General features: G+C 36.3%; 2 protein-coding genes across 3 annotated transcripts in view; both read left to right on the top strand.

The window, feature by feature from the left end:
- LOC137488446 (uncharacterized) overlaps window positions 1-5415 on the top strand; it is a 31578-nt gene extending 26163 nt beyond the window's left edge. Inside the window, exons 5-6 of the transcript XR_012395142.1 lie at window positions 1974-2069; window positions 3788-5415. The gene's annotated coding sequence lies outside the window, so the exon portion shown is untranslated. The remainder of the gene's footprint in view (window positions 1-1973; window positions 2070-3787) is intronic.
- Window positions 5416-6771: 1356 nt separating this feature from the next.
- Window positions 6772-23431, top strand: part of gabbr2 (gamma-aminobutyric acid (GABA) B receptor, 2) — a 378525-nt gene continuing 361865 nt past the window's right edge. Inside the window, exon 1 of one of the 2 annotated variants that reach the window (XM_073930931.1) lies at window positions 6772-6864. Coding sequence is in view for 1 of the 2 variants with exons in the window: in NM_001144043.1 (NP_001137515.1) it covers window positions 7959-8270 (312 nt within the window). In the remaining variant the exon portion in view is untranslated. Of the gene's footprint in view, window positions 6865-7958; window positions 8271-23431 lie in introns of those variants that run through there. The other variant, NM_001144043.1, reaches the window with a different exon arrangement.

The following is a 23431-nucleotide window of genomic DNA, read 5'->3' on the forward strand; positions in this document are numbered from 1 at the left end:
TATCGACAATACAACTGAATTCATGCTATAAGAAAGTTCACCTCCTCATGGAATATGTTTTTCACACAGCTTTCTATAAATGGGGTGAGTATCAATCATAAAGCATCTAGTTGGTATGCATAAGACTTAAAAAACTGGGACTTCAGACTCACAAATCACAAGCAATTCTTCACCAGGCCTGAAACCCTCAGGACTACATACTGTATGTGTGCCAGAAACAAATAAGAACAATCGCACCTTTATGCCCACGGAAATACATCACAACTACTGCCTCCTTCCCCAATAGTTCACTCTCGAGGAGCTGTTTATCCTGCAATTCATCTTATGAAGGTCTATTTTTCAAGGTCAACCTCATTTATATTTTGCTCTCTAATAGTGTTCCTAAAAGTATTATTTGTCCTTCTCTTTTGGACACGGGTCTAATCAGAAAGCGCAAAAGCTGCAGTTTTGGAGCATGAAAGGTTTTGAAATCTCTGAGACCAAGTGAAGTTAATCACTGCAATTTCGTTTTCAATTTTGGTGAGAGACTTGAGGGAGCTTCCCCAGAGATGGAGACTGTCTTACTGGAGGAATCGCAGAGGAAAAGGTATGAGGTGTTTGGGATGACTCCAGCAGCTAAAAATTGCTGCATTGACTTTGGCAAAGCTCCTCTTTATAGTTTTATTTGCTTTTAGTATCTAGAATGACTCTTGAATGTGGGCATTTTGTTTATTTGATTCAATACACAAACTTTAAGATGTCCTGTGCGATTAAAATAAAGTTTTAAAGTTTTTTAGATGTTAATAGCAGTGTGTTAATTTAATTCAATTTAATAATGCTATCTATATGTAACCCCACCAGTCCTACACCACTCAAGCCACTCCGAGCTGGGAACCAGCAATTCTTTGTATGGGAGTCAGTTGCTCTAACAAGAAGGGTAAAGCCTATGGCCTTTAGCATCTGTCGCTAGAGCACCTCTAGAGGTCAGAGGAGTGAGGTTAACCTGCATAGCACTTCCCCAGCTGGCCTCCATTACAGTCACCCCCTGAACCTCACTACCATTCGGGTCACGGCACCAGTGTAACTCTGCCAGCCCTAAACCACTTAACTCGCTCAGAGCTGGGATCGAACCTGCAATTATTTGTATGGGAATCGGTTGCTTTAACAAGGAGGCTAAAGCCTATGTCCTCTAGCATCTGTCATTAGAGCACCTTTAGAGGTCAGAGGAGTGAGGTTTACCCGCACAGCACTTACTAGATGACCTCTGTGACATATAAGCTTCAAAACAGTGACGAAATTTGCGTACGGAAGATACAAATCTGACATAAACATCCAAAGCTTGCAGCGGTTTCTGAAATACTTAGACCAGCCCGTCTGGCACCAATCACCTTTCTTCCCCATTCTGATGCTTAGTTTGAACAGCAGCAGATTGTCTTGACCATGTCTACATGCCTAAATGCATTGACTGATTAGAAATTTGCGTTAATGAGCAGTTGGACAGGTGTACCTAATAAAGTGGCCGGTGAGTGTATGTATTGTGGAAATGATTTTAGTTTTTATGTACCATTTATTGTATCAGTAATTTGTCCTTGGACGAGGCAGTGGTGCAGTAGGTAGTGCTGTCGCCTCACAGCAAAAAGGTCGCTGGGTCGCTGGTTCGAACCTCGGCTCAATTGGCGTTTCTGTGTGGAGTTTGCATGTTCTCCCTGCCTTTGCGTGGGTTTCCTCTGGGTGCTCTGGTTTCCCCCAAAGTCCAAAGACATGTGGTTCAGGTGAATTGAGTAGGCTAAATTGTCTGTAGTGTATGAGTGTGTGTGTGAATAAGTGTATGGATGTTTCCCAGAGATGGGTTGCGGCTGGAAGGGCATCTGCTACGTAAAAACTTGTTAGATAAGTTGCCGGTTCATTCCGCTGTGGCGACCCCGGATTAATAAAGGGACTAAGCCGACAAGAAAATGAATGAATGAATGATTTGTCCTTTGTTATTATTTCAGCTAAATTGGTAAATAAGAAGATCTGACCTGAAACTTTGACGTGTGATCGTGAATTGCTTTATGGCCCGGATCCTGTGAAGTCCACACTTGACACAGGTGAACACACAGCTCTCTGCCGACCTGCCACACACACACAAACACGCACAAACACACACAAACACACACACACACACGCACACACACACACGCACACACCCAGTCCTGTCTGACATGTCTCCACTTAATAGAGATTAATGGGACAGCCTGAGGACATTCTTCAGTGCAGCACTGACAATGCATTCCTGCTGGATGCATCCTGAATTTTCAATGTCACATATTCAAAACAGCGTGAATGAAAAATGAAGCATTGTGTAATAAAACCATGCTCAAGATCTGCCCAGGTTTAGCCGTTTATTGAGGAAATTTTATCATAAAATGCTATCAAATTACCAGTAAGTGATAATCATTTAATCAAATATTCATTAAATCAAACTTGATTTATGGAATGGCGGTGTAAAAAAAATGTTGACAACAAAAAAGGTCAAGTTCTAAAAGGTATACATGCTACTTTTACAAAGTTTGGGGACAGTAGGTCATTAATAAATTTAATATGTTTATTCATGGTTTGAAGAATGATAATAAGTGAAACTTTGGTGAAACTTATTATATTATACTTATCAATTACAGTTGAAGTCAAAATTATTAAACCCCCTGAATTATTAACCCCACTGTTTATCCCCCCCCCCCCCCCCCCCCGTTTCTGTTTAATTGAGAGAAGATTTTTTTCAACATATTTCTAAAAATAACAGTTTTAATAACTCATTTCTAATAACTGATTTATTTTGTCTTTGCCATAATAAAAGTTAATATTATTTTTCTAGATATTTTTCAAGACACTTCTATACAGCTTAAAGTGACATTTAAAGGCTTAACTAGGTTAATTAGGTTGACTAGGCAGGTTAGAGTAATTAGACAAGTTATTGTAACGATGGTTTGTTCTGTAGACTATCAGGAAAAAAATAGTTTAAAGGGGCAAAAAAAAATTGACCTTAAAAATGGATTTAAAATATTAATTAGAAACAGCTTTTATTCTAGCTGAAATAAAACAAATAAGACTTTCTCCAGAAGAAAAAATATTATTAGACATAATGTGAAAATTTCCTTGCTGTCTTAAACATAATTTGGGAAATATTAAAAAATAAAAAAGGGGCTAATAATTCTGACTATATATATGTAACTGTATAACTGTTTCCACAAAAAAGCAGTACAAAGGGTTTCAATAAAATGTTTCTTGAGCGCCAGATCAGAATATAAAAAAATCTAAGACATGATATGTCAATAAAATGTTAGCTATCCCTGATACAAAACATTTAGTTAAAAGCTTGATTTATGAAAATGTATCGCTGTATATTTCCACAAAAGTAAGCAAACAAGGAAACAACCAAAATGTTGTTTTATATAATAACATTTTTGTATAATACTGTTTAACTATGAACTAGTAGTTGATAGACATTTCTTTTAAAATGATGACATTATTTACAACTGAAACAGAATATTTAGTAGGGGGCAGGGCTTTTTTTACATCCTGCCTCTCAACTTTCACTCACAACACACTTAACAAATTATAGTGGCATGGCTAGACAGCCATTCAAGACTGAAAGCAGACTACATGTTTGCATTATGACTAAATATTACCAAAATAACAATTGTTTTCAATAGATTAACTAGCACAAATTAATTGTTTACTAAAACAGTTACCCTCCTGCTCTTTACTTTCATCTGTGACAACTACCTGAATATTGTTGCTGACCATGTCAATCCCTTTATGACCACAGTGTAGCCATCTTCTGATGCCTACTTCCAGCGGAATAACTTGCCATGTCATAAAGCATGAATCATCTCAGAATGGTTTTCCCAACATGAGTTCACTGTACTCAAATGGCCTCCACAGTCACCAGATCTCAATCCAATAGAGCACCTTTGGGATGTGGTGGAACGTGAGATTCACATCATGGATGTGCAGCCAACAAATCTGCAGCAACTGCGTGATGCTATCATGTCAATATGGAGCAAAATCTCTGAGGAATATTTCCAGTACCTAGTTAAATCTATGCCACGATGGATTGAGGCAGTTGAGTTGATTAAGGCAAAAGGGGGTCTGACCCTGTACTACTATGGTGTACCTAATAAATTGGCCGTTGAGTGTAATGTAGCTCAGTTAAGAAAAAGAAACGAAATGCTAACTCTACAGTATATTAGAACTCAATGCAAGTTAGCGGAAATTAAACTTTAAACTTTGGAATATTATACATGGAAGTGTTTGTTATTTTTACAATGATTCTTTGAAAAAGTAATTTAAAAAAAAGTAAAACTCTAGTAAAGCTATTTGTGTTCCCATCATGCTCTATTGTATTTTCTAATACAATTATCAATACTCTATAACAGTACTATATATTTGGCAATATATTTATACTATATCATTATTTATTTATTTATTTATTTGTTTGTTTGTTTCATCTACAAAAAGGTAAACAACAAAAAAGAAACACTATCATAAAAATCTGTTTTTCACAACATAAACACACATTAAAACTATGCATATATAACTTACAAGATGCACATATACAGATATACAGATATACAGATAAATCTTTAAAAAATAAAAATATGCAAATATTAGTCACAAATCAATGCACAAATTAAAGATATACCTATTTCAAACAGTCCCATTTTCAAAAGTGAGGGTCTAGGCAGAGTTTTAAAGAAATTACAATTTTCATTCAGCAAAGATGCTTTCAAATGATGTGACATTACAAATAAATGCTGTTCTTTTTCTTAAATAATCTTTAAAAATGTATCAAACAGCAGTAAAACTTTGGTAGGATAATAAATGATAATTAAACATAGAAAAATTATTAACATATTTAGTAAAACATTGATACATGTGTCAGAGTTTTAAAAAAAATAGGTATTACTTTTTACAATTTAATTATTTAAATTGCTAATATAATGGTACAGTACTATAAAGGTTCGGTTTGATCTTCTCACTTTCTGTTCTGGGTGTCCCTGTGTTTGAATCCTTCTCATTTGTGCCGGAGTTTCTTATCGTATTCTGTAGCAGGAAGGAGGGAGGTGTCTTGCATAAAGCAAACAGATGGGACGACAACTTGACCTATTTCTTCATCTGGAAATCACACAACAGATAGCAATACCCAGACAGCGGTAAAAGACGTCAGCAAGACTATGTGCAGGGTGTATGTATAGTGATAGAAGCAGAGAGATAAGAGCCAACACACTGATGCTCTACTACAGCCCTGAGCCCTTTTTGATCATTTAGTGCATTGGGATTTTATGGTACTCATAATTATAGTGCTCTTATGACTGGTGTCGTACTTACTGAATGATGTCAGGACTATTTATGTATCTATCTACAGTATTCATCCATCCATCCATCCACCTATCGGCCTGTTCATCTAAATATTTCTCTGTTCGTGAATCTGTCCATCCATCTGTCCGCCCGTCCATCCGTTCATACTTCCGTCCGTCTGTCCATCCATCCATCCATCCATCCATCCATCCATCCATCCATCCATCCATCCATCCATCCATCCTTCTATCTATCTATCTATCTATCTATCTATCTATCTATCTATCTATCTATCTATCTATCTATCTATCTATCTATCTATCTATCTATCTATCTATCTATCTATCTATCTATCTATCTATCTATCTCATTCAATTTAACTACTGTTCTGTCAATATCCATCCATCCATCCATCCATCCGTCTGTCTGTCCATCCGTCCGTCCGTCCGTCCGTCCGTCCGTCCGTCCGTCCGTCCGTCCGTCCGTCCGTCCGTCCGTCCGTCCATCCATCCATCCATCCATCCATCCATCCTTCTATCATCTATCTATCTATCTATCTATCTATCTATCTATCTATCTATCTATCTATCTATCTATCTATCTATCTATCTATCTCATTCAATTTAACTATTGTTCTGTCAATATCCATCCATCCATCCATCCATCCATCTGTCTGTCCATCCATCTGTCCATCCGTCCGTCCATCCATCCATCCATCCATCCATCCATCCATCCATCCATCCATCCATCCATCCATCCATCCATCCATCCATCCATCCATCAGTTAGATATATAAGTCATGTTATATATAAGTCAAGTGGTTCATCGCCATTCATCAAAGTTGAAAAAGTTGAGAAATTTTAAATGTTAATAATGTACTGCGTCTGTATAATAATTTACACAATTAGAAAACATTCTTGGAAATATGAGGATAAAGTAAATATAGTCTTAGTTTCACAGATAGGGCTTAGGCTAAGCTAAGGTTAGGCCATAGTTGAATTTGGAAATGTAAGTTTTTATTAATGTGCCTTTAAAAGTAGTACTGGTGTCCATCTTCAGACAAAACAAAGACACATATATATTTTAGGTTCAGTCAGTGCAAGTTTCTTTCAGTAGAAACACCTCAGATTTACCCTTTAGTCTGGGACTAGGAATAAACCTCACCTGTTACAGTAAACTAGGGAATAAATGAAATACAGTACGCCATACTGCATGCCACATCTGAATGAGAACTTCATTAATATGATGTATGAACTTTATTATACTGAGTATTTAATATAAGTTATGAATGCAGAACACTAAAACCATCATATTCTTTGCTTTTATCTTCCGTCCACGGTATTTGTCAAATGTATGCAAAGCATAATTATATACAACAGATAGCATTACCACGTGCAAATTTAGGCGTAGTCCAGCCGAAATATGAAACGAGGTGCTGACATGAGCGAAGCCACAGAGAGTTGAGTCGCAGCTGTTTTCAGCACCTTGGACAGAAACGCTGAACCTGGCCTAATCTCGCGTGTCTTCAGTCAGAGTTAACTTCCGGTGAGTAGCACTGTTGTGAAATCACTTGCATGTTTATTTAGGCTATTATTGTAGCAAACTAAATCTAGCTAAATGTCGGAGTTAAACTTATTTTAGCTTCAAGTAAAATGATTCCCAGTAACTTGAGGAAAAAGTGAACTTTAGTCACATACAGGGCTGTAATAGCTAGGTGGCAGTGTTTATTTTGCTGTAATGTTTGTCGATGACCAAAAAAAAAAGAAAAAAGAAAAAACTATGTGCAATATGATTTGACTTATATGTAGGATGTTAACTATTTGCGCAGGGATTAATATAACAATCAATAACTAACTAGCTTATATTGCAATCGACGTCTCTGTTCTGTTTACGTGGGCTACTAAACACATCTTTTAAAACGCAGTCTATTGGGCGCAGGTGGTCAATTTACCTCACATATTACCTCTGAGGGACAGTATGTAGGTTATTGAACGCGTTACGAGTGAACAGCTGCCCTGTCGCTCTTTCACTCGGTTGTTTTTCTGGAAATGTGGGAAATGTTTTCTGCCTGTGTCGCGCGCGCTCACACACGCGCGCACGCATACATGCACAGCGCGGTCAGCGCGCGAAAGAAGTGAAGCGCATCCGCCGAAGCAGCAGCATCGGAGTCGCACGGATATCCTCACTCGGAATTGCTTTTACATACCAGGGCTCGTCCTCCAGCGTCTCTCACCTATGCGCTTTCCACACAGGGATGCAACTCCTCAAATGTTTGGAATATATTGGGCTGTTGTATTTACGTTCGCTATAGCGGAGGTTGACTCAAATCATTGCGCTTGTACCTCTGCGTAACGCACAGGCGGTGGATTGGGATGTGCGCATTATTGGAGGTGAAAGGAAGGATCGTGTCTGATCGGATTTGATAAGGAACCCTAAAAGGGAAATAAGCTTAGTTTATAAACCCTGCGACTGGACACCTTCTGGTTTTACGCACCGTTTCTGTTCTCAAGATCGAGTGCGCGAGAGCCTCTACTGCTGCATATTATGCTTTTTCTCTTTGACTGATCGCAGCATCCAAGAGGAACCTAAAGACTGCGATGCGAGGACAGTGAGAAGGTGGATCTCAGTTGTTCGGTAGCATGGCTCCGTCCCGGAGGGACTGCAGATGTGACATGATCTTTCTGTCGGGATGCCTACTCTTGTCCGTCTTGGGATTTCAACCTGCATTGGCGAAGGTTTGCAACGATTACACAAGGCACGGCCTGGACAACAACTGGTACGCGAGGGATGGTGAGAAGTTGCCTATCATGGTCCTGATGCCGATGAATGAATCAGCGCTGATGAGCAGCATCAGTCAGGGCATCGAACCGGCCGTTCAGCTGGCCATTCAGCACATCCGCGAGTCCAGGCAGTACTCCTTCTCACTCATCACCAAAATCTACGACACAGAGGTAAATGCGTGCGGGAACGTGTACGTGCTTGTTGCGGGGGTAAACTGCGGGCAGCGTGCGTCCGGCGCGCGCTCATGTGGAAAACGCGATTTTTCTGGGGTTGTTTGTGCCATGTCGAGTGATTGATGTTCATCAGAGTTTTGGAAAAGCAAGTTTGTGCTTGTTAAATGTAAAGGTTTTGCACTGTCTTGACGATCTCTGCACGTGCCAGTGGCTGTTCATGCCGTATATTGCTTAATTCTTTCTTACTTGGACACCAGTTACCTACAGAAACCATTTCTCTTGTTCATTTGCATGAAGAGATTACTGTTCATTTGTCAGTGTTTTTTTTAATCAGCACTCTGAAATTGCAGCTACACAAACCTTATAGTTCTTGACTGGCACTCGAAATATAATATTTCACGAAACACAGCTTAAACCAGACTAAATGGTTTCTGTTATTATCTGGTTCATGATGGACTTTTCGGCCTTTAAACTGGGAACCAGGGAACCACAAGGGAGGGCTGGGGGTTCATGGAACGTTTGGAAAAAGCGAATGAAAAATGTAAAATAGATGTTAAAATATTACCAAATAAGTCAACAAAACTGCATTAAATGTGCATTTTATACAAACATACATCAAAATTAAAGCAGCAAACAATGATTTAATTAATTAATAATAAAATAATTAATATAAAAATGATTAAATAAGATTCAGACAAATAGTAAAAACTGAATTATGACGAAAAGTAAATACACAAGACACAAAGTTAGATACAATTAAATAGTAAAATGTCAATAATTGAATGCAGTACTGTAGTTAGTAGAAACGTTATTTTATTATAAACTTTGTTTTATATTATAATAATGCTCTAGAAATTCTATAGTTCCCACTTACATTTTAGAATGGGGGATCCCTCATCATATATGGGGAAAAACCCAACACTAGAGTACGTAAACTTCCTTGGGGAGACCTGGGGTCCGTTCTTCGTACCTCGCTTAAATGATCTAAGATGATTTGGCAGATCCTGGATCTTTTAATCTTGATAACTGATCTCTCGCTTATTTGGTTCTTCAAACAAGTTCGCGAATCAGATTAGAATGTCTGGATGAACTGATCTGAGATCGCTGCGTTTGTTGTTAAGGACAGATCTATCCATCCTCGAAATCATGATCAGCAATGGCTTTTGGCACACGCGATTGGCTGACGGCACAGCAGCGTAATGACATCATCTGATTAATATTCAATTATCCATGTGAGCAAAATTACATCAAATTAGCAGTAAACGGTTTGTTAAATATGACACGCAATAACCTTCCACATTTGTTGTGAGCTGCAGGCTTTACACTTTCATTTGTCAAGACAAGAGTATTCATCATGTATTTCAATGCAAATCAATGTATTTAGTTCTACATTTAGAAAAGATTTTCTTTATTATAGTACAGTTTTTTAATCGGTGTAAAGAATAACTGGTTGTTTCCAAAAGCATTTTGATATTGGTAAAGGCGTCTGCAACTTTTGTGAAGCATCAAATCACTGGCATATTAACTGTCAAAACATGTTTGTGACTGCATAAATGTATTATTGCTTTTAAAAAAAGTCACATATTGTGCATTTCTATTATAAACAATTTGTACTAAAGCGATCTAAAAAGTTCATATCAATAAGTTTTCTCTTTGCACCACCAGGTGGCAGTCTTTGTACTTTCATTTTGAGGGTGCAGATTGCATACGTTTTATTAATATGTATAACTTTATTTATTTTATTAATGACTATAACTTTAAATATATAGTTAAAAACTACTATTTTCCCAAGTGTATATAATTTTTACTGTAAGAAAATATCAGAATTCAGAACATACTTTCTGTATTATCTTTGCTTGAACTGAGCCGATCTAATCCTGTTTATATGATTTGAACCTGCTCCCGATCAGGTTTGACCTAGCAGATCTGTTGCCATGACAACAACTCTCGAATCAGCTTTGAAGAACGAAACGATCCTGGATCGTGTCAAATCGTCAATATCCAAATCCAGCTAACTGAGTAATCCACGTACGAAGAACGGACCCCAGTAAAGCAGATTAGGCTGGCTTCAAAGTGTTTTATTTAAGTATAGCATTGGCTTTCTTTATAGGCTACCTGAAGATGGCAGTAATTAATGGATCTTTTCTTGATTTCAAGAAGGTTTTTGAGGATAAGTAAAGAAAATACCGCACATTTGAACAAATGGAAAATATTGTAACACAAAGCAAGCAAACTAGACATTAATTGATTAGTAAATTGGTCAATTAAACAGTTTGCTTGATTATGGTTATGATATGTACAGTAAGTGCAACCTTCAAAACAGTTATGTATGGTGGTAATGTTCAGCTTTATAACACTCACTGTCAGTGCTGGCTTAGTAAATGAAGACTTAGAGACTTAGAAAGTGGCTAATTGTTATTTGACTATGAAGGTATGATCATAATGATTAACACTGTACACAGGTATTGGTCCACAGGTAATTCTTTTAATTAGGCGTATATTAGATTTCATGCTCTTATTCATTAACTGATTCATTTATTTTGTGTGTGTGTGACAGTAACGACTGAGGAGGATATGTGAAAATGACTCCTTTGTGCCAAAGGCACTTTTTTGGCATCTCGCTGTCTCTTATTTGTGGCGGTGTGATAACCTGGGGAGATGAGAAGTTAATCAATCGCTGTTTATCACCATACTTTCATATGTGTTACAACAGGGAAATGAGAAAGCGCGGGAAACGAGTCGCTTGATGTTTACGTAATTATAAAAGTGTAAATTACCAAGGCGTTAAATTATCTGTGGAAACTAGATCTCGCTAGATTTAAAACAGACTACTGTCACTGCATGCTCGTCACAAGAGTTAAAGGGATAGTTCACTTAAAAACGTAAATTACAACTTAGACAAGTTTCTTCTGTTAATCACAGAGGAAGATATTTAGTAGAATGTTGGAAACCTTTAGCCATTGATGTCTATTGTTTATTTTCATATTAAGAAAAGAAAGAAACTCATCAAGGTTTGTAAACGTGAGTACATTTTTATTTTTTGAGTGTCTCTTTTAGCTGATTTTTTTTTAGATGAATGTCTGTGATCGGTGATATCCAGTGATGCTTTAGCAATAATGCACATTGATTGTCATATTGATTTACCAGCGTTTGTTAAACAAAAGTGTTTCCTCACACAATGTTGAGTCACACTGTCTGTGTTTGATTTGGCTTTAATGCATTTATATCTGAAGGGCCGTAAGTAATATTCCTCTACAGTATCTGTTACAGTCATAATGAGCAGATTATATCAATAACAAGCAGCTTCTGTTTACAGAGGCAAGATGAAAAGATTTCAATTGAGAAATCATTAAATCTAACATGTGAATCACCAGCATGTTTGCATCAGTTATGCATCTGTGAGTATTATCATCAATAAACCCTTGCATGTATAGTACCTATATACAACTATGGAAAAATTGAGACCACTTTAAAACACAGTGGCTCAGTGGTTAGAACTGTCACCTCACAGCAAAAAGGTCACTGGTTCGAGTCCCAGCTGGGCCAGTTGGCATTTCCATGTAAAGTTTGCATGTTCTCCTTGTGTTCGCGTGGGTTTCCCCCGGGTGATCTGGTTTCCTCACAGTCCAAAAACATGCGCTATATATGAATTGGATGAACTCAGTTGTTTTTAGTGTATGTGTGTGAATGAGTGTATGGGTGTTTCCCAGTGATGGGTTGCAGCTGGAAGGGCATCCACTGCATAAAACATATGCTGGATATGTTGGCTGTTCAATACGCTGTGGCGACCCCTGATAAATAAGAGACTAAGCCGAAGGAAAATAAATGAATGCAAATTCTTGGCATCTCTGGATGTACTGGATTTTTGTGTTGAGTGAAATGTTAATATGATAACATTTATTCCAAATTTAAAAAAAACAAACAAACATTATCATTTAAAGTATTTTTCCCAATAAATGACAATTAATTATAGGGCTGGGCGATTAATCAAAAAGTAATCAAAAATGACATTCAGAACTTATAATCGATCAAATTTTTCAATTACTTTAACTACCGTGTATAGAGTCACATGCCCCCGCTCTGTTATGGCTGATTTATACTTCTGCACCGAGCGCATGCGTATGGTCCGGCGCAGCTTTTGCATACCCACAAATAGAAATGCGACGACAACGTTTTCAAGGTATACCGTGGTTTGGAAAAGCCAGGGTTTTAAAACCGCCAAACTTTTCTGCTATACCGTTCCTAAGGTGTAAGTTGGATTTAATTTTAGTACAACAGTATCCCCAGCAGGAAAAATATCAAACTATTCTGTTTTAAATTGTACAGAAATCTGTATTGAAACATGAAGACAGCAGAATGATTGATTCAATGATTTATTTAAATTATTTAGCCTGACATCATATTTGGTTGATTATTGGTTGGACATTGGACATTGATGTCGGCCTGACGTTGGGTTTTGACATCAACCAATTTTCATTTCCAAACAAAATGCAATGTCCTCACGACGTTGGTACAACGTCAATCTGAAGTCATGTTGACATCCTCTTCCTGCTGACATGTTTACTGCTACAAAATATTTTAAATGTTTCTCAAAATAAAATATATTATGTTCAGATTATTTTTTTTATGTTTTAACCAGACATTTTAAATAAAAATATTTTAGAATAGTAATCAAAATACGGTGAAACCGTGATATTTTTATCCAAGGTAATTATACCGTCAGAATCTTATATTGGCCCATGCCTACCCGCGCACCTTTCAATAAATTTAACTACATGTCGCAACGACGCATACCGCAAGCTCTCTGTGCTCTGACAAGCGTGGGCGGCATTACTTTGCACTACATTGATGATGATTGGAAGCTGTATCAGAGATGCATTAAGACGGTTTATTTTCTATTACATTAAAATGATTATTTATATTCAAATATTTGTTTACAGAAGATGCAAGAAATGCACTGTTTAAAATATTATTTACAGGATATGCAAGAGTTATTTTATTTAAAAGAGATAATGCTTATTTAATAAAAAAAACCCTGAAAATAATTTATTTTGTTTCCAAAAGTGTAAGTTATTTATTTATTTTTTATAAGAAAAGTTCAGTTTACGCAATGTGTGTTTTAATTTTTGTTGTTTAATGTTGACGTTCTATAAATAATAATAGATAGTAGATAATGTGCACTTCCTTCAATTATTAAAAAACTATCTCTCACTAGTTATATGTGAGCAAGTTTACTGTACAAAACCTGTCTATGAACTATGAGGACAAAAAAATCAAATAAATAAAATAATCATTCATTAATGGTAATTGAGCTAAAATGTTCAATTAATCGAGATTTTGATTTTAGGCTAAAATCTTTTTAGGATATATTCTGACAGTACTTTGTTACGTAGCTGGTCTGTTTTTTGTCTGTATTAGTGAGGTCAGCCCTTAAACAGTGATGTTTATTTAGAGGTCTGTGATATTTGCTAAAACTCAGTCTTGCACAAAACTGCTGGCATCAAAATAATTAAACTAATTTTGCTGATTTATGAACTGTTCAAGTAGTGATCTCCGCCCAAGATGTCCTCGCAAGATGTTTCATTATATTTGTGGCACCATTTTCAAACATTTGACTTTCACAAGTATAGCCAAGCCTACGTACACACACCCTGGCAAGCAGTAAACAAAACAAACAGTAGTAGCTGTGCGTATGCATGCAAGGATTTAACAGGGCAGATGTAAGTAATCAGTCCCAGAGCAGAGGCTCTTTATCCCTTTATCCCCTCTCAACGCATCCCCAGGCAGGCAGAACCCATCCGCTTGCCTGCGCCTGGGTGCTGCCGGCCGTGCCCACAGCGCTTAGCCTTTCACAGATCCACTTGAAAGATCTGGAGCGAAATTAAAGAGAGAAGTCCACATAACATTTGCACTGCGAAGGACCCCTCAGTATCTTCAGTGGACTGGAGATCATTAGCCATGCTAAAGGTCATGGTTTGGTCTTAGATCATCCAGACAGCAGGGATGCCCATCATTTTTGTAGAGGCCACTTTCATCTGCGGTAAATGATATTGTTTGCCTTGAGTAGTTTCATCCTTTAAAATTGCGAGCGAGGCAGAAATAGAAATGGAAAAAAGCACTGATGTACTTTTATCGTGCAATTATCCTGAAAGGGGTTCAACTCAACTCAACTGTCTGTTGTACTGTTTATTTACCAGCATAGTGATCTGTCTTTCAGGTCTACGGCTGCTGATTCTCATTTATGGAAGTGTTTTGTTCTTCTTTGTGGTGTTTAATTGATAACGTGCCTTCAATACTTCACATTTAGAGAAATGAATTGGCTTCAGGCTAAACTGCCATGTCACTTATTGTTCTGTTAGAGGAATGAAAGACTGGGAATTGCACTTGAAGTGGTGTGAGTAGAACACTAGGCAGGTTAGGGTAATTAGACAAGTTATTGTATAACGATGGTTTGTTTTGTAAACTTTATGAAAAAAAAAATTAGCTTAAAGGGGCTAATAATTTTGTCTCTAAAAAGATTTCTAAAAAATTAAAACCTTTTTTTTATAGCTGAAATAGAACAAATAATACTTTCTCCAGAAGAAAAAAATATTATCAGACATACTGTGAAAATTTCTTTGCTCTGTTAAATATAATTCAGGAAATATTTAAAAAAAGAAAAAAAAAATCAAAGGGGGCCTAATAGTTCTGATTTCAACTGTATATATATATGTATATATATATATATATATATATATATATATATATATATATATATATATAATATATATATATATATATATATATATATATATATATATATATATAGGGGGGAGGAGTGGCTGGATAAGTTGTTTTGTGTTTAATCCGCTTAAATTTGTAAAAACTATAAACTTAATTTCTTATGTTGTCCCAACACAAACCGAGTAGCATTTTTTACAGTGTAGGACCGAGTTTGGGCACCCCTGGTTTAGGGGTGAGTGTAATGGAGGCTTGCTAGTTCTGTAGTAGCTAGTAGAACTAAACTGGTTAGCTGAAAAGGAATAAAAATTGTTGTTTTGTTGATTTTATTTCTAGAGGAATATTTGTTCAGTGATCCAAGGTAGGAAATTTACTGACAGCTTCTGAGTGAAAATGTATTTTTAGACTATATGACTTTCAGTGTTGCAATAATAGAAAAAAAAACACACCAACAGTTTAGTGCCAATTTGAATGCTGTGTGACTGTAGATGTAAAGTGTATATTATTTTAAATAACCATGCTAAAAAATGCAACCCGAAGCCAGATATCTACAAATGATTTCATCTGATTTCATTTGTCAGGATTGAGAGGTTGTATTTTCATATCTAGAAAGCAATTTACCTACTTGAAGGGGGTTTGACGAGTGGGATTGAATTTGTTGAAGTGATAGTCTTGACCCCGTTGAGCCCAGATCATTCTACCACCCTGGTGTCATGCGCACAGATATCACTGCAGCTTACGCCTCACAGAGGAGCAAATGCATCTTGTCAGATTTGCACACAGAGTGCAGAGACCCTTACAGAGCCCTGAGCCCCTGCCATACATTTCTGTTATTCTCAAAAGACCAAGAGCCCCAAGCTTATGTAAAGCATCTTGTCGTGTTGTCGCAATGAGTTATGTTTTTTCTAAAAAGTGTTGCCACAGCGGCTCACATTCAATTAAACCATAATGTGTCTTAAGATGACGAAATACATGTGTGTTAGAATATCTGTGCTCCCCATTTTTCTTGCAGAATATCATTTGTCAAAGGACGTATCTGATTGAATTTGTCTAGATTGCATATGAAGTATTACAACTGACATTTCAAGCTGCTGTGATAATTTACCTCAATAAACTGTATTATGACCATAGATATATACACTAGATATTGCATACGGGCTCTGAGCATGCGTCAATAGCGCTACCACATTTGTACAGTGCTCCCAGGAAAAATGTCATTTATCTGCACGACGGACTAACTCATTTAGTCGGACTAACAAGAAGACAAAGCAAAAAGGTTGGGTGTTTCAGGACACGTATTAGATCAAATTTAACACGTAGGAAGAAGGATAATACATTTGCATGCACAAAAGCTCATGCTCTTTGTTGGCAATGACCATGCGATCACCTATCCATAGATGCAGAAAAGTGATGCAAAATTATAATTTTCTTAATTTAAAAAAATATTTGCAAAATGACAATACCGGGAAAGCTCTCGATCACAGATATATGTATATATGTGTATATACATATATATATTTATACAGTTGAAGTCAGAATTATTAGGCCCCCTTTAATTTTTTTTCTTTTTTAAAATATTTTCCAATTTAGGTTTAACAGGGCAAGGAAATTTTCACAGTATTTTGGATAATATTTTTTCTTCTGGAAAAAGTCTTATTTGTTTTATTTCGGCTAGAATAAAAGCATTTTTAAAAAAAAATTTAAGGACACAATTATTAGCCCCTTTAAGCTTTATTTTTTCAATAGTTTACAGAACAAACTATTGTTATACAATAACTTGTCTAATTACCCTAACCTGCCTAGTTAACCCAATTAACATAGTTAAGCCTTTAAATGTCACTTTAAGCTATATAGAAGTGTCTTGAAAAATATCTAGTCAAATATTATTTACTGTCATCATGGCAAAGATAAAATAAATCAGTTATTAAAATGAACTATTAGGTTTAGAAATGTGTCATAAAAAAATCTTCTCTCTGTTTAACAGAAATTGGGGAAAAAAATAAATGGGGCTAATAATTCTGACTTCAACTGTATATATATCTTTGGCTCTGGATGGCCATAGTCCTCCACTGCCACATTAATTTCAAAGGAGCGATACCCTGTACTAAAATGGCCACTCTATTGAAGCCTTTTTTCCAATAGACAACAATAGCGTAGGCGACATATAATGTAAATATCTATCTTATCTATCTAGCTGATTTCTATATTATATTATATTATATTATATTATATTATATTATATTATATTATATTATATTATATTATATTATATTATATTGTATTATATTATACTATATTATATTGTATTATATTATACTATATTATATAATATTATATTATATTACTTTATTATTATATTTTACTATGTTTTATTTTCTTAAATTAAATTATTATATCATTATATTATTTTATACTAAATTATCATATTATAAATGTGAAAGTGAAATATTTTTTCCAATAATTAATCGATTTTTCATTTATTTATTATTATAGCTGCATAATAATATAATATAATATAATATAATATAATATAATATAATATAATATAATATAATATAATATAATATAATATTATATTATATAATATAATATAATATAATATAATATAATATTATATAATATAATAATATCTACTTTATGAATGCTAATACATGTTTTATTTATATTTCTATATGTATATATATATATATTTTTTAAATTTCACACATAAAAGACTTTAGAACATATCAGTGAATACTACTGTGAGTTTATTCTGTTCAGGGCCTCATGACAGTGTTTATGAGCTCTGCAGTCTTGTCATCCTGCTTTGTGTGTCACCGTTCATGTGTAATGACACTATGTGGACATCAGCTGGGTCTCTGCAGCCGCTCTTTTGACTTTTATGAACTATAGTGAGGAAAAATGAGCACTAACAGGTGTAAAGTGAGCCTATCCCTTTAGAGGCCATGATTTTTCACACAGTGAGGGGGAATAACAGGCACATTGGGCCTGTATTCAGTAAGTCATGTGTCCTGTGTGGGCTGACCTGCTGTATAATTTGATGTATTTTGGCTGATGTTTTACTTTGTTGGTACAGGGGTTACTGTTTGGTGCTCAAAAAAAAAAAAAAAAAAAATCTTGCAATTTATTTGCTCTGCGCTTGTTTCGAATCTGTTTAAGTTTTACATTTTATGTAAAATGTTATATTTTAATATGCAAATGAGATAATATTTAATTTATTTTCCTTAGGTTTAGTCTCTTTATTCATCAGGGATTGCCACAGTAGAATGAACCGCCAACTTTTCCAGCATATGTTTTACACATCGGATCCCCTTCCAGCTGGAAAACCCTACACTCTCACAATAACATTATGGCCAATTTAGTTTATTCAATTCACCTATAGCACATGTCTTTAGACTGTGGGGGAAACCGGAGCACCCGGAGGAAACCCACGCCAACACAGGGAGAACATGCAAACTCCACACAGAAATACCAACTGACCCAGCCAGTACTCGAACCAATGACCTTCTTACTGTGAGGCCACAGTGCTAACCACTGAGCCACTGTGTTGCCTATTATTTAATAAAATATTAATCTATTTGTGTTTGGACAACATGAATGAATCGTGTGGGACTTTACAGTGTAAATACTGAAATGGTAACATTTTTTAAACTCTCTTCACCAGCACTGTCTTGCCTAGTAACCAGTAGTAAGCAGTTATTGTTAGGCTGTGAATGAGGGCTCTAATTGCATGACCTTTCAGAGAGTCACACTCACATCCAACAGTTATTCTAGCCTTATGCTTTTTGGCTGCTCTCTGGCCGCATCTGAAGGACTCGGGTCACCGTGAAGAGTGACGCCGAACAGGTTTTTAAGCACAATAACGGGGTGTTTACAATGAGCAGTTCAGGCAGCTGGTCTTTTTCAAACCCACTCGGCTCTTTTATTCAACATTTCAAAAGAAACTTTACGATTAAGCTGCTTTAAGGTGATTGCATGAGTGAACCTGACCTTCAGCCTCCACATTCCAGTCAGAAAAAGCTTCCTTAACAGTGATCCAGTCAATTTTTGATGGATAAAGTTTCAACCTAAGTTTTTTTTTTTTTGAAGATCCTGGATCTTTCATAGTGTCAGATTACAAAAGTAAATGGCTTGTGCATGACAATTCAGCAAGTTGAATTTAACACATATTAGCTAGTAGGGCTGCACAGTATCAATGTCCCAATGTGTGTATCCGCAATAGTCACATCGCAGTATATGCAATGCTGAGTTGGGATTATAATTGACATATAATACTGAAGGAGATATAATACTTGTCTCGCGATGTGTTTAAAAGCTGTTTATTTTATTGGTGAGAAAAGTACTAAATATACCAAATTGTTCCTTCAGTTTGGCATCGGCACACATGAACGTACCCATCCAGCACATTCCTCAGCTGTTTTCAGAGGTGGCATCCTTGCCTTTTGATTATCCATGGCCCGAATATGCAAGTGTTCCAGAAGATAGTACCATAAAAGCAAGCCAAACGTTTGCCCGCCGATTGTTTCTGCTGCTCATGGTATTGTGGAGAGGGACTGATTGGATGCCAGAAGAGCAGAAATGGGGGTGGAGACACTTCCAAGCTGATTTCTCTCACTGCCCTCCAGAACGCTGAGGGAAAAATGGACACAGCTTGAGTTTGGCTTCTGCTTGAAACCGAACTGATGAACGTCAGATCTCGACCCTCCCACACAGTTATTTTGAGTGCGCTTTGGCTAAGAGCATGTCTGAACGTATGAGGTTCATCTTGGGGACTCAGAATAGTAGTAGCGTCTTTAGTATTTATCTATATGCAATTGCGCTTGCTATTATAATGATGTGGGAAGTGACATTATTAAATATGTCACCTAATTTGCAATAAAAGTTACAAATATATGTCTTGACAATCCAAAAGCATTAACTGTGTGATGAAGCTTGTAAGAATAAGTCTATAATTTAAGATACGAAAGCAAAAAAGGGTGTGAGTATAATTGGATTTTTATAAGATGTGACATAGTAACAGCATATAAGCAAGAAGGCTGTTTTGCAGCAATAGCATGATTGGAAATATGATAAAATAGTACATACACTCAACGGCCAATTTATTATGTACCAACTGCTTGTTAACGCAAATTTTTAATCAGCCAACCACATGGCAGCAACTCAATACATTTAGGCATGTAGACATGATTAAGATGATCTACTGCAGTTCAAACCGAGCATCAGAATGGGGAAAAAAGGGGATTTAAGTGACTTTGAGTGTGGCATGATTGTTAATGCCAGACGGGCTGGTCTGAGTATTTCAGAAACTGCTGATCTACTGGGATTTTCACATACTACCATCTCTACGGTTTTACAGAGAATGAAAATATCAATTGAGTGACATTTCTGTGGGCGCAAATGCCTTGTTAATGCCAGAGGTTAGAGGAAAATGGCCAGACTTGTTTAAACTGATAGGAATGCAACAATAACTCAAATATCCACTCATTACAATTTGCACAGACTCACCAAAATTTCACAATAGAAGATTGGAAAAATGTTGCCTGGTCTGATGAGTCTCGACTTCTGCTGTGACATTTGGATGGTAGAAAGATGGTCAGAATTTGGCCTCAACAACATGAAAGCATGGATCCATCCTGCCTTGCATCAACAGTTTAGGCTGGTGGTGGTGGTGGTATAACGGTGTGGGAATTTTTTCTTGCCACACTTTGGGCTCATTAGTACCAAATGAGCATTGCGTCAGCACCATTGCCTACCTGAGCATTGTTGCTGACCATATCCATCCGTTTATGACCACAATGTAATCATCTTCTGATGTCTACTTCCAGCAGGACAACGCGCCATGCGAATCATCTCAGACTGGTTTCTTGAACATGACAATAATTTCACTGTACTCTAATGGCCTCCACAGTCACCAGAGCTCAATCCAATAGAGCACCTTTGGGATGTATTGGAATGGGAGATTCACAACATGGATGTGCAGCCGACAAATCTGCAGCAACTGCTTGATGCCATCATGTCAATGTGGAGCAAAATCTCCAGGTGTACCTAATAAAGTGGCCAGTGAGTGAATATTCACAAATTATTGTCATGTTTTCTTTTTTACCAACAACATTTTTTCCCAAAGAAACCAAAGCCTGACATTTGTGCACCAGAGTGTGTTTTGTTCTGTTTAAAGAATCGAGAATCGAGTGAGTCATTTTTAAATTTATAAACACAGTTACCTGCTTTGTTTATAACGAATCACCACTTTGAATAAATAATTTGAATCATTAAGTAGATTAGATTATAAAGTAAATCACTTCTAAAGTAAATTTAAGTAAATCCATGACATGCCTAAATTAGCCAAGACTCCATTACAAAAATTGTTATCGTTATTATCTTTATCTTTACATACCTTTAATATTAAATTACTAAAGTAGGATAGATATATACCTAGTGATTAGTAAGTTTTTTTTATTCTATTTCTGTTTTTTCTGTTTTTTTAATTTTCTTGCTTTCCATTTTAAAACAAATTTGTGTAGTGAAAAAGCTTGTTCAATTTATTGAAACCAAAAAATTTATTTAATTTAACAACAGTTTATTAAACTGAACAAAATGATAATTTTAGGAACCCTATCAAATGTTTTACATGTTTCTGAAAAAAAAAACCGAAAACTAAAATGAGCTTTTATTTTGACAGGTTGCTGTTAAGATGATATTCTTTGTGTACCTGATGGGATCCCACATAGCAAAATTTCTCTGGCCCACACAATCAGCTTTTGCTTAGCCCACATGCCGCAGTGAATTACGGGACATAACTGAACCAAGTCTGGATGCCAGAAAATGGTCAAACATGGACCATATCTGGGCCAAGTCTCAGCCAAGTTGATAACTCATAATCGAGCCTGAACTGGGCCAGAGTTGTAGGTGCATCACAACTCCAATGAAATATTGAAAAACCCATGAAGCATTGTGCTTTTTCTCGAAGCGGTTTGATAGATATCATTTTTTTCCTTATTCGAAAATAACCACATATTAATGATCAACATCTGGCCCAAATTCTACATTTTACATTCAGCCCAAGTATTTTATGCCGCCTTACAAATTCTTTGGTACCTGGGGTGCTTTTCTCACATGAAACTATAAAATTCTGGTGAAGTGACTCCTAAATCAGCTTTGGATGTTTGTATGTGAGACTTCAGCGACTGACAATATGTGGTTAATAAAGCAAACTGTGTCAATTATTCATGCAGAACATGCAGGCTTCATATTTAAATAGCCCCAGTTTAATATTCTCAGACAACAGTCTGATTTAATTAGGTGTACAACAGTGTTTCTGATTTATTCATACAAAATAAGACCATGACATTCTGTGTCATACAGTAAATTCCTTATTTAATGACTGGATTTCACAAATGTTTTTTTTTCTGCATATAAGAAATCATGGGGACCTAATTAGTGTTACTTGCGTCATTTTGTTGATGGTAGCATTTCTGTATTTTTGAGATTTGGAGATTAGGAATAATGATCGTGTTTGTTCTTCATAATAAAACGGCATGCAAGCAAATTGGACAAATATGCATAAATTAATTCAGCACTTAATATGTTTTCTGACTGTAAACAAACCGAATGCGAAATCAAATGGGTGGATTTAGGTTTTGTCTTTAGAGATTGGCAGAATGCCATGTGAATGCTGTCTTTCTCCAGGGGCGAGCGCTGAGTAATAAGCGTAAAGTTTGCCCTTGTCAGTCCTCTAATTACATTAAATCCTGTGTAATTCCTGGACAGCGAAGAAGCAGCCGCTGATGCACAGACAGTGCGAGTGTGTTTATGTGTGTGTGTGTTTGTGCATTAATGGTGTAAGCACGCCCGTGGGATGTGTGTCTCTGGGGATGGACGGTGGTCTGGTCACAGCTGTGCAGTGTGCCGGTCCACAAGCAGATGATAGCAAGTTCTACTTTGAATCCATTTAAAAACCTTCATTCAGTTACTCTCACTCACACATTTAGTACACCGTGAGCTGGGGTGATTTTTTTTGTGTGTTTGTTTTGTTTTTAAGCAACAAAAACTAAAATATGAATATAATTGTAGTTGTACTCTGTGTCTATTAGTATATATTATGTTTTCTTATTGTTATAATACCTGCAAAGCTACCCAAAAAACCTATCTGATCTCTTGAGAAAACGTAAGTATTTTACGTTTTGTCAGTTTAGTGGCTAATTCATATGGATTCGTACAAGTTTAATCGTACAAAAATTAATGATTTTAAAAACGAGTTGTGGCATCCAACCCCACCTCTAAACCCAACCGTCATTGAGTGAGGAGCAAATCGTACTAAACTATATGAATTACATCAAACAAATTCATACGAATTAGCTACTAAATCAAAAAGTTACGAATTGACGTGAGACTGCGTTGGAAAAACCATTAGCAAGTGTTTCAAATACAAAGTGTGATCA

Source organism: Danio rerio, chromosome 19, assembly GCF_049306965.1.
Source record: "Danio rerio strain Tuebingen ecotype United States chromosome 19, GRCz12tu, whole genome shotgun sequence".
In the NCBI taxonomy this organism is placed as follows: domain Eukaryota; kingdom Metazoa; phylum Chordata; class Actinopteri; order Cypriniformes; family Danionidae; genus Danio; species Danio rerio.